Source organism: Venturia canescens, chromosome 7, assembly GCF_019457755.1.
Source record: "Venturia canescens isolate UGA chromosome 7, ASM1945775v1, whole genome shotgun sequence".
Classification (NCBI taxonomy): Eukaryota; Metazoa; Arthropoda; class Insecta; order Hymenoptera; family Ichneumonidae; genus Venturia; species Venturia canescens.
The window spans coordinates 4,515,160-4,529,758 of NC_057427.1; the positions used below are offsets into that span (position 1 = coordinate 4,515,160).

Sequence of the window (14,599 nt, forward strand, 5' to 3'; positions counted from 1 at the left end):
GGGCATCGGCTTGGCGCCTCAACTGTACACATAAAAGTACGGTTGCAATAAATATTTTCGTATAATATTTAAGGTGGTCAGAAGTTTTGGTGATGAGATCAAAATTTTAAATGTCGTTTGAGTCAACCCCGAAACGAAGCTCGGGAAACTGATAATTTTTCACATTTGACGTGTTAAATTTAATTTTCGATAATTTAATTTGCTGAAAGAAGATCGAATATTTCACCAACGTTTAACGTATGTTTTTTGTGACTTAAAGATCGTTCGTCAAGAACGTCTAGTCAGAAATTTTCAGCCTGGATCATCTTCGTAAAATTCTAAATTAATTTTTTTTGCTCCCCTAGCCGAAAGTACGCAATTTCCGGCCGCTATTCAGGCCCGGAAGAGCATTTTTCGTGGCCGGCTGACTCGGCTAACTTCAGTGCGCTCTGACGATATTTTTGCGGCCGGTGATGATCCTTTCTTAAAAAAAAACATTTCGATATATGAATGTGAAGCCTGTATTCGTTGCCATGATTTTGTTTATTCGTTGCTAAGCATCGTTATTTGCTTCAAGCTGGCGTGTATAGCGTAATTTTCATCATTCATGTTATGCGCTATACTGCCATGAACCCGGACGAATAACATACATTTGTTCGTCCAGATGCGAAAACAGAAAATAATGTAACCGGACTAATAAAATGAATATGGTCGTCCGGAATAATGTTGTATTTTCAGATTCCAGGTTTATAGGAAAGCATATATTCATATAAATTGTCAAGTATAGCAGGAAATATTCATATATAGAAATTTTTAACCATCACGGGACTTTAAATCAGACATTTATCAACGAATTATTTATTTGTACTAATAATATTGTTGTATTATTGTGTGATATTTTTGTGTTTTTTAAATTTTTGTTTATGTTTTTAATGCCCGCCCCGACCAGCAAAACCTCGGCTTCGCCTCGGTCCTGCAAAAGGCGTCCCCCCCCCCCCTTCTCACGATTGCTAGTAATTATTGAACGTACTTTCGGCTACGGGATCAAGAAAAATATCCAACTTTCGGGCCTAGGGTCGTAATATACTATTTAATCGTGCGCATTTGAAGCAGGTCGATTCGAAGTCGATTAATATAAAATTTTTCTTTTTAATACTCGACGTCAAGACGCTGTCGTGTCTTTGGATAAAATGAATCGGATTTGGAAGCAGTCATCCACGATGTCAAAACTTAAACGACAGTAAAAAATGTTCTGTTTCTTTTTTACACTCCTTAGTGGAATTATACAATTTAAAAAAAAAACAGCAAATGTCTCTTAATTCCAATTGCAATTGAGCTTGTAATGGCCTGTCTCATATATAACGATATAACAATTCGTTTACATTTATTTTCAAGTTTTTGATGTTTTGCACTAGTCGCCGTGCTCAAGCAGCTTTTTAAATCAGGCCACCAAAAGTCGCACGCCAGATATATATTTCGTGAAGTAGCATCGAGGAAAGAAATTCCAAGTGATTTAGATCTCTGTCTTATCCGGCATGTCTCGTTACAATCGAGTCTCAAAGAGAAATAAACTGCACGAGAAATGAGGGATAGCAAAGGTCAACAATACTTAATACTTTCCTAAATACTACGTTAATCTCATCTATTGTCCGTGTCTTTCGCGATCGCATGAGTAACAACGTCGGTCTTCCGTTGCCCAAGTAATAAAAAAACTAAATAAAATTTGTTGAAAAAGTCTAAAATATGAAGAAGAATACAAGAGCAAAATAATACAGTTGTATCGGGAATAAAATGCGACTACGACAGTCACAAATTTGAATAAGTTTTGCTTGTGTCGTCGGGGTGACGATAAAAAGAGGGCAAATATTGTGGGTGTTTTGGTTGTTTTTATACCTCGAAGCCACTTGCCCAATTTCGACGTATGTCGCTCGGTACGATATCGAATATTCATTACAATGTTATAACAATGGCCTAACTCTCGAATGACGGCAGTAGTGCCTCTGAGCTTTTTTGTTCTCATTTGTATTCCTTATTATCTTTATGTACAACATTACTTATTTCTCGCACTCACTCGATTGCTTGCAACTCGTTTTTTTTTTTTTTTTTTCATTCTCTCCCGCATTCTTTAAATCATCGCGCGCTCAATCTTGCAGTCCCATCCATCGCGTACGTACTCGAATCACCTATCGCGGTTATCTACTGCGTAAACTCAATGAACGCGATAGTTGGGGTATGCGTTGCATATACACAACCGGAATACGAATTTGGAGCGTAACATTTTTTGTTGTTTATTTTTAAATCCCCAATATCGTTTCAACGTCATTGAGTTTACATTCGATAAATAATGAAGAATTCTTGTTGGATTTTCTCGCTCACCGATACTTTTGCACAAAAACATAAGTCTCTCGCGGTCCATTTTTGCTATTCCTTGAAGGCTTTCTCGCGCGCGCAAAATGACCGATGATCGCAGTGCTGAAAAATCGAAATACGATATCTGTCTTAGTAACAAAAGTCTTCGAATCATCGGTCACTATCAAGTAGTTTCTTTTTTCTCTTTCATTATAGTATGTTATGGTATATGGGGTACGTATTTGTACCCTTCCTTCGTATTATTAGTATTACTATGTGTTTGTTGGCTATTTTCTTTTTGTCACAATTATTATTACATCCGTCTTCATCTAATCGCGATTCTTCGAACAGTCATTTTTTTCTTTGTTTGTTTCGTGTATATCATCGAAAGAGGAACCATAATTATCGCATAGTATTTTTTAATGTCTCATTCGCTATTTATAAAAATAATTTGAAGCGGCTGTAGTTTATTTATAACATTTAGAGCAGTATTATTCGTTATTTTTTTTAAATCCTTTTTTTTCTTTTGCTTTTGTCATTAAGCATAGTTTTTTCTTCTTCCTTTCAGTTAGATCGCGACTAAAATAATGTGCTTACGCCAACTTTCTTCTCTCCCCTTCTTCCATCATTCACTTTCTGTCGATCTCGCCTAGCATCTTCCATCCCTCTCTCTCTCTCTCTCTTTCTCTGTCTCAATACTATTCTTCGAGTCCTTCAGTTCCACTCCACAGTTCCAATGTAGGTGGTGAATTTTTACTCCCAAAATTTATACTCAAGATAATATTTGATATGTCGAATAAAAATGTGATGAGTAACGATACAATAGTTCTACGTTAAATACCGCACCGCGGTATTTGTCTTTTCCTTCCGTTTACATCATTTACGAATAATAGTTATTTATTGTCATAGATGCCGGTAAGCGGTTCATTCCCTTTTTGCTCGGTAACGATTCACCCGCGGTGCGCGTAAACGAAACTTTTACTACTTCTGAAAGAGAGAGAGAGAGAGAGAAACGGAGAGACGGAAGCAGAAGCAGAGACACCGAGTCAGGGAGAAAAGGAGGACAAGAAGTGCGTGTTACAGAGAAGAGAGAGAAGGGGAGACGAAGACAAAGAGAAAGCGAGACAGAGAGAAAAGGAGAGAGATTTGGGCCAGGGGAGGGGGCAAGCCTCGACAAAACAATAAAAGAAGGGAATGAAGTTGGGGAAAAAACCTAAAAACGCGGGAACGAATGAAGAGAAGGGAAATTTTGACGCCACATCACATTTCCGATCTCGACCGACGCAGGTTTACATGTATATATGTATATATATGATCTCTCTCTCTCGTATTACGCATACGTATTCACATATATATGTACATACATATATGGGATTTAGAATTATTCGTTTCTGCTTCTTTCTCATTCAGTCGTTTCGTTCCCTATTGCGAGAGTTCCTGTCTCTGACGCGACCGGGGCTTTCTGATTTAAAGCAGCCTCGCCACGGGCGCGGGCGCACTTAGCACAAGTCTGTGATCTTCTTATTTCTTCACTTATCGTCTCCTTGCAGATTATTTGTTATTCAACAGAGGACAAGCCCTCCGTCATTCGAGAACATTTGCTACTGTGGCTGCGCCGGATTTTGTTGGAGCGAAGGCGGCGGTCCCTGTAAAAATGATCGGATACATCAGATTTGCAACTCAAATATTACAAAGAAAACGATTATTCCAAGCCAAATTAAGTTTTCCTGGAAAATCAGGAAATTTATTGGATTTTTTGACTCACCGGCATTGAGGAAAAGGGTGGCTGTGTATGGACGTGCGTATGGGGATGCGGATGTGCTATGTGACCTGCAAGGTGACCCGGAAGCTTTGGGCCATCCTCAGCCTTCTCCTCTTCTCTCCTTTTTAAGCACGCTGCCTTTGGGTTCAGATTTCGTTCTGTAAAACAAAAAGCTTGTGAATTCCTCGCATTCTAAATGCCAAAAGTTTCCATGACAACACTATACGACGAGATTATGAAAAACACAACACGAAAGGTGATTCAGCGTTCCTTTCTGGAATCAAATATTCTAGCATTGAAATCAATGTTGGTATCGACACGGAAAATCTTAGTGCATTGGAGGCATCTCATCGGTAAAGGCTTAAAAAAATGTGACGATCTTGTTACAGTGGGTTATACGCTCCACTGGAAGGTGAAAGACGAGCTATTTGAAACATAAAATTGCTTAGATAGCGACAGTAAAATCGCTCCAAAGAAATTCAACAGGAGGTCGTCTCAGATCGTTTAGACCTCAGTTTTCGAGATAGTCTGTCTGCCTATCTTCGTGATTGGGTCTGTCTCGCGACAGCCTCGAATTTCAAAGCTTCATCGAACTATTTAATTTCGAATTTATTTTTCATGAACCATTGCTCACTAAATCCTCGGCAAAAGTACAATGTGAATGAATAAAATGATAAGCGCAATACCTCTGACTTGTTGTTCAAGAGTCATTATAACTTCTACAGCCATATTGAGAATGCCGAGCTTCGTTTGTGGTTTGTCCGTTTTGAGGTGTGTCATACACATCCTGCCGAGTTCTTTCAAAGCTTCGTTTATGTCTCTGATGCGTATCCTGGGAAAAGAAATTTTTTCCTGAATAAATATCATGAATGTGAAAGATAAAAATGCATCTAACGAAGAGCCCGACTACCCTTTACCTCCGCAATAACATCCTCATGCATTTTCAAATCATACTTATTCAAAACACCCTTTTTTTTTACATAGAATACATAGAATACGGGCCGTTGTTTTCATAATTGTACGTCGTTCTTACTCTTGATTCATTTTAAATAGCAACGGTATGACACCAAACGGAAAAGGGATATAAAAACAATAACCAAGCTCATCGAAGGAGCCGATTCGTCTTACCTTTCCCTAGCATTGTTTGCCTGCCGTCTTTCTTTCTCTCGCTGAGCCTTCACATCAGGATCATCATCCTCGTCCTCGGCGCTCGAACAACAGTTGCGCAATAACAATACTCGATTAATCACCTGAGCCCTGACTTAACTTTCCACTTAATGCTAGAGTTACCATCGACACTGTTTTTTTTCTTCTTATTTTCTCTTTTTCTTTTGGCAATAGAATCGCAATGAATGTGATAGCACCGTATCCGTGAAAAAATAGATTTCAAAAATATAATGTTTCATATTATATGCGTCGTTCGAGCGATCCTCAGTGAGACTGGTTAGAATCTGTGACGATTTCATCGTGAACACACGCAGACCTGCTGTTATCGTGTTTTTTTTTTCTCTCTCTCTCTCTCTCTCTCTCTTTATTTTTTATCATTTGAGACTTCTTTCGATCGTCTTTTTATCCCTCCCGAAGGCCCGTATTCTTTGCACCCTTTGTCGTTTCTCCAATACAAATCAAACATTCCAAGCACAACGTGAAGTTTTTAGAATAATGTATGAAGGTATAAGGTATGAAGAGTTGTCGATAAGGTTCGTATGGAAAAAATAGATGCCTGTTCACACACTGCACTCGGCTGGTCTTAGAGCCCCATTTTCCTATCCCGTAAGAATTACTTAAGGAGATTGGATCACGAAATGAATATGATCAGAATTTGATAAAGTTTCGTGATAACGTTCTTTGGCATCAAGTATACAAATACAATTTTTCTCAAAATTTTTTACCACGTCGTTATCGAATAATTGAACGTTAAATCGAAGTTCTTATGCACGGGATGTATAACTGTATATTATATGTAAATTCTATGCTTATACACGTGAACTTTAGTGTTCAATAACTCGAGAGCTATGTAGTAGAAAAATATAAAAAAAATTATATTGTCATATAAATTTTTAAAGAATACATTTACCAAATTTTAGTAAATTCTTATCATTTTGAAAATTTTCTGTTTTTAACATGGTTTAGCATGGCAACATTGCATCGTCGCGATCCAACCTCCTTAATGCGGATTGTCCTTGTCGTGAAGAGATTAACGGGGCCAAGAGGTATGTCGATCCGAAATTCTGACCATGTTTTCGAGAATAGAGGAAAATCGTGTATTAACAAGTCTGCAAATCACAAATTGAAACAACTTTTTGAGAGGAAATTTATATCAAGGGTTTACAAATCTGACTCTGACCTCAAAGTAGGAGGATTTCGTGAAAAGTCCGAACCGGTCGCAGGAAACTATCGACAGAATTATTATTATTCACTCATCACAATATTATTGGTTTGAAATACTGGTGAAAATATATTTTGGCAATTCAGTTTGGATTTTTAGATCATGTTATTTATGATGGGGGTGAAAAAACACGTTGACACTTCTTCACGTTCGATTATTTTTTCCTGTAAGTTTTCAGACAAATTCGAATCGTATTTTTTCAAAACCAATGAGCTTGTGAATTAGGAAAATTTGTAATTCGTCCTTGAATGCAACAACGTCTTTTTACAATATCGACTATTTCCATTCAACTTTCGTAGTGTTTCGAATTCATAAACTCGACATGTAGGAAAATTGGTTCACAAGCATATGAAACTTTCGTGCACATACCGCAGATTAATTTTCATTCGTTCAACATATAATATTTGTCATACTGACAAATAGTACATCATTTGAATCTGAAAACATATCCACCATGTGATAACGAAAGTTTCATACAATTGTGTACTTATAATCGTATTAAAAGTTTCCACCGAACAGTTATTTCTTCTCTGCTCACAATAACTACCCTCGAATAACTAAATTTTGGGTTGGCTCAAAACAATTCGTTGCGAAGTATGTGGAAACATGTGAGGTGTGCAGTGGAAATTTTAGTTTTCTGAATGTAATTCAGACGATACTCTCAAAGAGACGTCGAGTTCGAGAAGCATTCTCCTCGTCAGGGGTAATCCGAGTCGCAAGCCAATGGTAAAATGCAATTGAATAACAAGGAGAGAAAAGGGGAAGTAAACCATAAAACCAGGGATTGATGCGGGACGATGAGGAACGAGCGAGTACCGATGAAATTGAGTTGTAAGAAGATTTCACCAAAATGCAAGATATTGTGCTTATTACTGCGTGTGCTCTTCACTAACCTTTCGCGAACGTTGTTGGCTTGTCTGCGTTCTTTTTCGCGCACCGCTTTGGTGCCTGGATCGTCGCAGTCTTCATCGGCGCTCGAACAACGATTTTTCAAAGACACAGCAAGTTAGATCAAATTGTCGAAATACATTGATACAACGGGGCGATACGGTGTTATCAACGTGAGATATCATCGACAGAAGTGACATGTTTGTCACAGTGTTTCTCTTCACTTATCTGCTGACTTTGTCAGATAGGAATTAAAAAAAAGTCTGTTTTCCGCAATTTCCAGTCGTGCGTACGCTCAGCGAAACAATTTCCACGTTTATTTATGACGATACTTTGGAGTATCGATATCAGAGTGTTTTTTTTTTTTTTTATGAACTCGGTCAGTGTTGCATGAACTGCATACTAAAATTTCAGGTGGAATGCAAAAATTAATAATTTGAGGTGGAAAATAAAAAAATTGTGCACTTCAATAATACGAGTAAATATTAAATGACTGAAGAAGAATAATTTGAAAAATTAGAGAAACACTGTGACACTTTGTCCCACTTGTCTTCATATGCTATACGTCATTAAACATAAATTTACAAGCCGATCGAGGAGCTCTGGTCTTCGTAAAGAATTGATATTTTTCTTTCAATTTAATAGAATAAATAGTAATACAGCCTCGATCATCTTGTAGTTATTGTGTGCACCGACCGCCATTGATCGATAGTACGATAGAGTCAAACTAATGCGTTGAGCTTTTTGTAATAAAGTGTGAGCCACGTTCGTGAAAGGGAAATTCTTTGATACTTACTATCTTCTCGATCTCTTGGTTCCTTTTCCCTGTGACGTGGAATTCACTGTCGCACCTCCTATGACTCCTGTGGGTAGTTCGCTGCTCGACGGTTTTGTTTCACCGGCACTGCTGTCCGGTGGATCTTTCCTCTTTTCTAAAGAGATGTATTCTGACAATTATTAATACTGCTACTTGATCGAATAAATGTTAAAAAGTTAATAATGGAAAATAAAAAATAAAACTAAAGGCGAACGTGCTCAGGTACTTTTGGGGTAGTCGAGAATCCTCAAAATATGTGGCTCGTACGAAAAGAAGAGTCCCAGGGAAGGATTGATGTATTAGGAACAGTGAAAAACAGTGAAAATTAAAAAAAAAATTAAGCAATACGAGGCAGATCCTCGAAACGTATTCGGGAGCGGGTTCACTAGGGTATTTTTTGCTAGTGTAATTATGGAGAGCTCACAATAATGCATTGAGAATACTGTCGCATCGTAACGGGAGCGCTGCTCTTCCGCGAGAACGAACGAACGATATAACGATTCAGTTGTCTCCTTAAGCGTTTGACAATCAAGTGGCGCACGAGTTACTCCGACTACTGGTTCAATTTAGTAGGATCGTATTAAGGGTTAGCCGGAGTGAAAAATGAGATTTATACGTTCGAGAATGTTTGGTCCCACGGGATAAAAGGTAAATTCACAAAGTAAAATAAATCATGTCCTTTCTCTTATTCACGTAAGGTTATCGGAGAGGCTCGATTGTTCGTCTCTCGGTCTCCCTAGGAAACTACATTGAATTTCAATTTGCATAGGACGGCTTGATTCGCAAGCAACCATGTGGCTCGCCATAAGCGATAGACTACATGAATTTAAATGACTTGTAAATATAATAATATTGGCTGTAACGACAGCGATAAAGAAATCCTTAGAGGTTCGAAGCTTGGGCATTAATCTTGAAAATTTTTGTCCCAAGTGAAAAAATCTCAAACAAAAGGCTCGAGCGTTTTTGAATAATAGCTTTGCTGGAAGGCACCCGATTCCGTTTGATAGAACGAAGGAACTTGAATTCCGCATAATCGTCATCGCGCTCAAACATGCGAAAGATCGTTCAAGCTAATAAATAAATTGACGATTCACTTTGTAGTGTCTCGAGGTGTATAAAAAACGAGAAGCCCAAAAGGGTTTTGAGCGTCAGAAGATACGTCGTTCATTAATCTCTGGGAATTGCCACGTTGCCAGTAATATTTTTGGACGTAAATAGAGATAAGGGGAGAGCCAGGGCGACTGAGACGGGATCGGGATAGCGAGAAAGGCTCGATCTCTCGACGTGCTTGTGAGAACAATGAAAGCCACAGAGGAATGCAACGACGCGCGAGTGCACACCGATGCTAGAATTCGCGCGCTCAAGTCGCATGATTTATTTAATATCACCTTATCGGGAAAGAGGAACGCGCGATGTAAAGAGCTACCGAACACCTGGCGGCTTGTTCGTTTCCTTTTTTCTACTCGTCAATGGAGCCACATTGTAGAAAATAATGGTTGGGATACGAGAACGATGTAATCGAGGGAGAATAGTCCTTGTCCCGCTATTGAGACTCGCATCAAGGATCGCGACGACTTTTACTATCGATAATCCGGTTAAGAATAGTCAGCAGCGCTGTTTCGCGTGGCAGGAAATTAAGGAGGATACGAGGGAAGAGAAAAATTGAGGAAAAAACCAAATTTCCGAAGGGATCGGAAGATTCGACTTACTGGCATTCGTGACCGGTAGCCTTTCGATTTTTATGGAACCGTCGGTGTCCGGGGTCGGTGCGAGGCCAGGATAAGATCCTTGAGGTTGCGCGACCGTTACCGCAGAATGCGGACTCGCCTGAGAAATGTCAAAGAATGAGTCAAACAGGCACAAGCGCCTCGATTTTTTTTCAACAAGTATTAATAATCCTTGTTGATACATACCAAATGATCCAACTGCGGTGGTGATGTGTGGGAATAGAGCGAACCGTGCGGTCCTACAGGACCGAGGTGAAGGCCGAGTTGACTCTCGGCATGGTTTCTAAGGACATTTATCGCATCGTCCAGTCGCTCCTCCATCCGCGTACCCTGTACCAACAGAATACCCAAAAGCCACGTACCCGATTACACAATATTTCGATACTCGATTTAATACATTTATTTGTTAACAGTCATCCCCCGTGGCGCAAAGATAGTTGATGAGCAACAGCACCAGATATGATCGTTTTCACTCGTTCAACAAACTTTTCGTCCTATCGAGTGCTCCATAATGCGGTGAAATAATTAATCGATGATAATGATTATAAAAGGATGATCAGGGATAATGTAGATGTAAATAAACGCTTGATACCGAAATAATGTGTGATAAATAAAAGAATAAAATGAAAATCGGCAATCCTCACCTCGGCGTGGTCGCGAAGAAAGCCGATGGCATCGTCTAGCCTCTGCTGTTCGGGCGCCGGCTTCTCACACACAACACCAACGCAACAACAAAACCAAAAAAAAAACAACCAAGTCAACACAACGTACACAACAAACAAGGATCGTGATATCGGGAAAAATTCGTATGTAAATTAAAGAAAATTGAAAAACGAAGAAAAATTAAATAAAAGGAAATAACATCGAGTGAAAAATGTAATCGAATAAACTAGTCGATGAGTCTTGTCGATTCTCGTTTGTGCCGGGTAAAGAGGAAGAGATAACTCTGTGCGATCGTCATGCCATATGCACACGCGGTGCGATTAAACACTTTTTTCTCTCTTAATCGAATCCCACGTGTAATATCGAAGCTTGCATCATTTAACGGAGTAGCATTGACGTTTGTTAGTCACGAAATTAATTCACAAAACCCACGAAAGTGTTAGGACACATGATTTCCCAAATATTCATATTCATTAAGAGTGTTCCACGGCCAATGCTCGTTAATGAAATTCCAAATACACCACCAAATCCCAAGTCGAAGAGTCCAATGATTTTCATACAGGAAATGATCCCTTACAATCAAGTGTCAAATGTTCAAATTGAAGGGAATGTAGCAAATTTCCAGAAAAACATTTTATCGACCACGTAATTCCAGTAATGAAAAAATGTATTGAATTCCCGAGAGTTGTACGTGAGTTACAAATTCTCTGGTGTTATGTTCTCTCCTCATAACTCAACTGACGATAAAAATGTACAGGCAAAAGTTTGTATGAAATTTGTAACAACATCGATTTCAAAGCTTTTTTCCGTGGCTTCTACCATTTCGACTTTAAGAATAAACCGAGAGAGTTTCTTGCAAGTACATTGGTGGACTTTTCGACTTGAAATTCAGTCCTGAAATATAGTTAACAGAAATGAACATGTGTCGTGAGGCACCCTATCGATTGAAAGCGAGTGAATGAATGGAATGTGTGCATTTTTCAATGACAAAAAACGTCAATGAATCGAAAGATTTTGAGTAGCGTTGATTGGTCTCTATGAATGTGAGCTTATTTGCAAAATAATTTTTTCCAATGATACGCTCGTTGTGCTACCCTAGCCTCGATCGAATCGCGAATGATGCTGAAAGCGAGTGATGTGACGAGAGATGAGTATGTCCGTACCATATGTATCGTTCCATGAGTAGGATCGGCGGTATAGTGAGGCGAAACTGGTGCTGCACCGGGTGCCCATCCTGGTGCTGAGCCACCGGCTCCGCTTAATGGCGGTGGCGAACTCACAGGTGTCGAAGGATTACTGCTATAGCTCGAAACTGATTGGTCCGTAGGATAAATCTGTGGGGGTGCAAAAAAAATGATGAAAAAATAGGATAATTATTTATTGACAAGTATCTTGAAATACACGAAGTTAGGCAAACTTCATTCTCCCACATCGTCAGTTCTGAGACCAAAAGTTTGGTGTCTAACGTTTTAGGTCTTGAGAATCGTGTTTTTAATCATTTCTTTCGGACTCTGTCGTCCCGGAACTCTAAAACCAGTTCAATCCCCAACTATCCTCGCCATCACTAATTTTTTCTTTACTTAGATTAAACGTCTACTGCAGTCGATAGAGAAACATCTGATTTCGAAAGAGTTAAAAAAAAAAAAAAAAAAAAAAAGTAAAAAATGAATAAACCCCAATTGCTAAATTTGTCGAGTCAGTGCGAGTCTTGATAGATAATCCAAGGATAGTGAAACCATGAAGCCACTTACTCGATTGCTTACGACAGACGCTAACGCTTTTCCAAGACCGTCACCCGTGGGTGTTTGGTTATTGCTCGGTGCGTTCGTCGCGTTCGAGGACGTGGCCGCTGCACCCGGACTGTGGCTGTACTGCAACGAAGCCGGGGAAGGAGCGCCGGTCCCGCTACTCGCTACAACTGCGCCGCTACCTCGGAACGTCGACATTGGAGGCAAGGAAGCAGCGCTCGTCACCGCCGAACCGAGGATCGGGGCCGCCGGCTCGCCATTTGGCGACATAGCTGAGTACGTCTGGAAAATAAATTTTCGAATAAACATCTTTGGATATAAGAAACTGGATATCGAAAAATGTTGATAAAATTAAAAAAATTAATCGAGCGATGAATTTCAACTCTCCTTTTTTTTGGATAAAATCAAAGTTTCATTGACCCACTCACAATTAGCGAACACAATTTTTGAAAAAACTTTCCCGCTTCCTGTCACTGCGAGCAGAAAACAATTCAACTTTTTCATAAATAAAAAAGAACTTGACCAAAAATGAGAGTTTTGAGGGATAGTTAAATTTTTAAAAATATCACTCTGATAAATTGCATCTTTGCAGCATCTTGATGTTTCCCCTATTTTCTGAGGAGTTCATAAAGGTTGATTGAGATGAAGGATTGGGGGCACCCCAACAATAAAGGGTGGGTTAATTATCGAAGTGACTTGCTCTACGAATGACGAGCTATAATTATATGGAGTAAGAATATTCTCGAAAGTCACAACGCAGCCCCACTCTCAAAGGGATCATGATAATGGAAGCTCTGCTCCTTTCTCGCTCGTGAACGCGTTTGAGCTTTGATACGAGACACGTTTTGAGATTCGTATACCGAGTGCCTCCTCTCTACCTCTTTTTCTCTCTTCCTCTCGTATCTCTCGCTCTTTGAAACTGTTGGTTTCGAGCATAAGAGGAACGGCCACTCATAAAATCTATTTTTAAATCTCGTCAGCAGGAGAGACCGTGAAAATACGTCCTTCTAAATCAAGTTTATTTATCAGCAAATTATCAAAGAAAGAAGCCCGAAATACGAGCATTCTAATAACCACTGGAATTTTCATCTTTGATGGAAAATCAAATTTTCAAAGTGAGCTGCTCGCGTTAAAAAAATGTTTGCTTTCTCACAATTTTTTATCTCATTTTCATTGATGTCCCCGAAGAGTGAATGATTTTAAAAGGAGATGAAAACAAAGTGTCGTGGAACCTTACCATGGGGTCGTGGGGTAAGTGCATGGGGTAGGCAGGTTGAGCGAGATGGGGTTGTGCATAGCCGCTGTAAGGTGGTTGAACTCCGCCACCGCCAGCCGTCCATGGGTCACCCGCGCCCGTACCGGTAGCATTTCCATCTAGAAAAAAAATCGGAATTAATGAATAAAGGAGAAAAAATAAATGACGGTGTGAATTTGTGCCAAGGCCAAAATTCGAGCGTGGAGTAGTGAAAACGAGCCCGGAATTATTTAACTTGGAAACAAGAGCAATAATCCTCGAGCGTTTTTGTCGTAAGCTTCGATGTGATTGAGCGAGATTTTTTATCTTTCGCGAGAACTTGTCCGAAGACGATTTTTCCGAGAGTTTTGCAGTTGTAAAAGTGAGACAAACTTTATTCGGGGATGCGGAGGACCGGGAGGTCTCGCCACCGCGGGCTGAACTCGTGTTCAATGTTTCGCGAAACTTTTTCCAACTGCCTCGTCGACTCTCGACTCGAATCGTTCACCGAGTACTTGTTAATAATTGCAATTGCATTTTTTCTTTTGAATATTTCGGCTTTTTATTCAGTATTTTCCTGTTTTTTCGTCCTCCATATTTACCTATATAGTAAGGATCCGCGTATAAAGTTGCCGCCTTCGGAGACGTGTATCTCGGCGAGTCCTGGCCGAATTCCTCAGAGCCATACTGTAACAGATGAAAAGCGCCGCCAAACACACGCGCACACATTAATTTACGTTTTGACAATAAATAAATGGTTTTCGTCAAGTTACTGAGTAATCGGGCATGCCCGATGGCGAGTTAAAATGTACCGTTCTATAATTCTTATAGTCCGTTGGAAAGAGGAACATCTTGAGGGCGCCAAAGCGCGCGTCGAGCAACAAATATAGTCAAATAAACACGAGGCTCATATAAGCGACGATTATCGATTATGGTAAGTCGTTCCCCGCCAATATCGAGGCTCCTTTCCCCGGGGATTTTCTCTCCTGTATGTTACATTATTCGAACTTTAGTCCGAAGCACAATCCTCTAACTAAGTAGGA

At 39.6% G+C, this 14,599-nt stretch overlaps 1 protein-coding gene across 15 annotated transcripts in view; it reads right to left on the reverse strand.

Annotated features, from left to right (window-relative positions):
• Positions 1 to 1,016: 1,016 nt before the first annotated feature.
• The window catches only part of da (daughterless), an 85,942-nt gene continuing 72,359 nt past the window's right edge, over positions 1,017 to 14,599 (reverse strand). For 5 of the 15 annotated variants that reach the window (XM_043425225.1, XM_043425216.1, XM_043425217.1 and 2 more), the window contains 13 exons: positions 14,159 to 14,243; positions 13,560 to 13,696; positions 12,326 to 12,604; positions 11,738 to 11,908; positions 10,556 to 10,615; positions 10,098 to 10,250; positions 9,894 to 10,011; positions 8,164 to 8,314; positions 7,373 to 7,462; positions 5,219 to 5,305; positions 4,777 to 4,922; positions 4,094 to 4,248; positions 1,017 to 3,974 (listed from right to left, as the gene is read on the reverse strand). In XM_043425225.1, coding sequence (XP_043281160.1) covers positions 3,930 to 3,974; positions 4,094 to 4,248; positions 4,777 to 4,922; positions 5,219 to 5,305; positions 7,373 to 7,462; positions 8,164 to 8,314; positions 9,894 to 10,011; positions 10,098 to 10,250; positions 10,556 to 10,615; positions 11,738 to 11,908; positions 12,326 to 12,604; positions 13,560 to 13,696; positions 14,159 to 14,243 — 1,677 coding nt within the window. In that variant the 3' untranslated portion in view covers positions 1,017 to 3,929. Of the gene's footprint in view, positions 3,975 to 4,093; positions 4,249 to 4,776; positions 4,923 to 5,218; positions 5,309 to 7,372; positions 7,463 to 8,163; positions 8,315 to 9,893; positions 10,012 to 10,097; positions 10,251 to 10,555; positions 10,616 to 11,737; positions 11,909 to 12,325; positions 12,605 to 13,559; positions 13,697 to 14,158; positions 14,244 to 14,599 lie in introns of all 15 variants that reach the window. The other 10 variants (XM_043425227.1, XM_043425220.1, XM_043425228.1 and 7 more) reach the window with 8 other exon arrangements.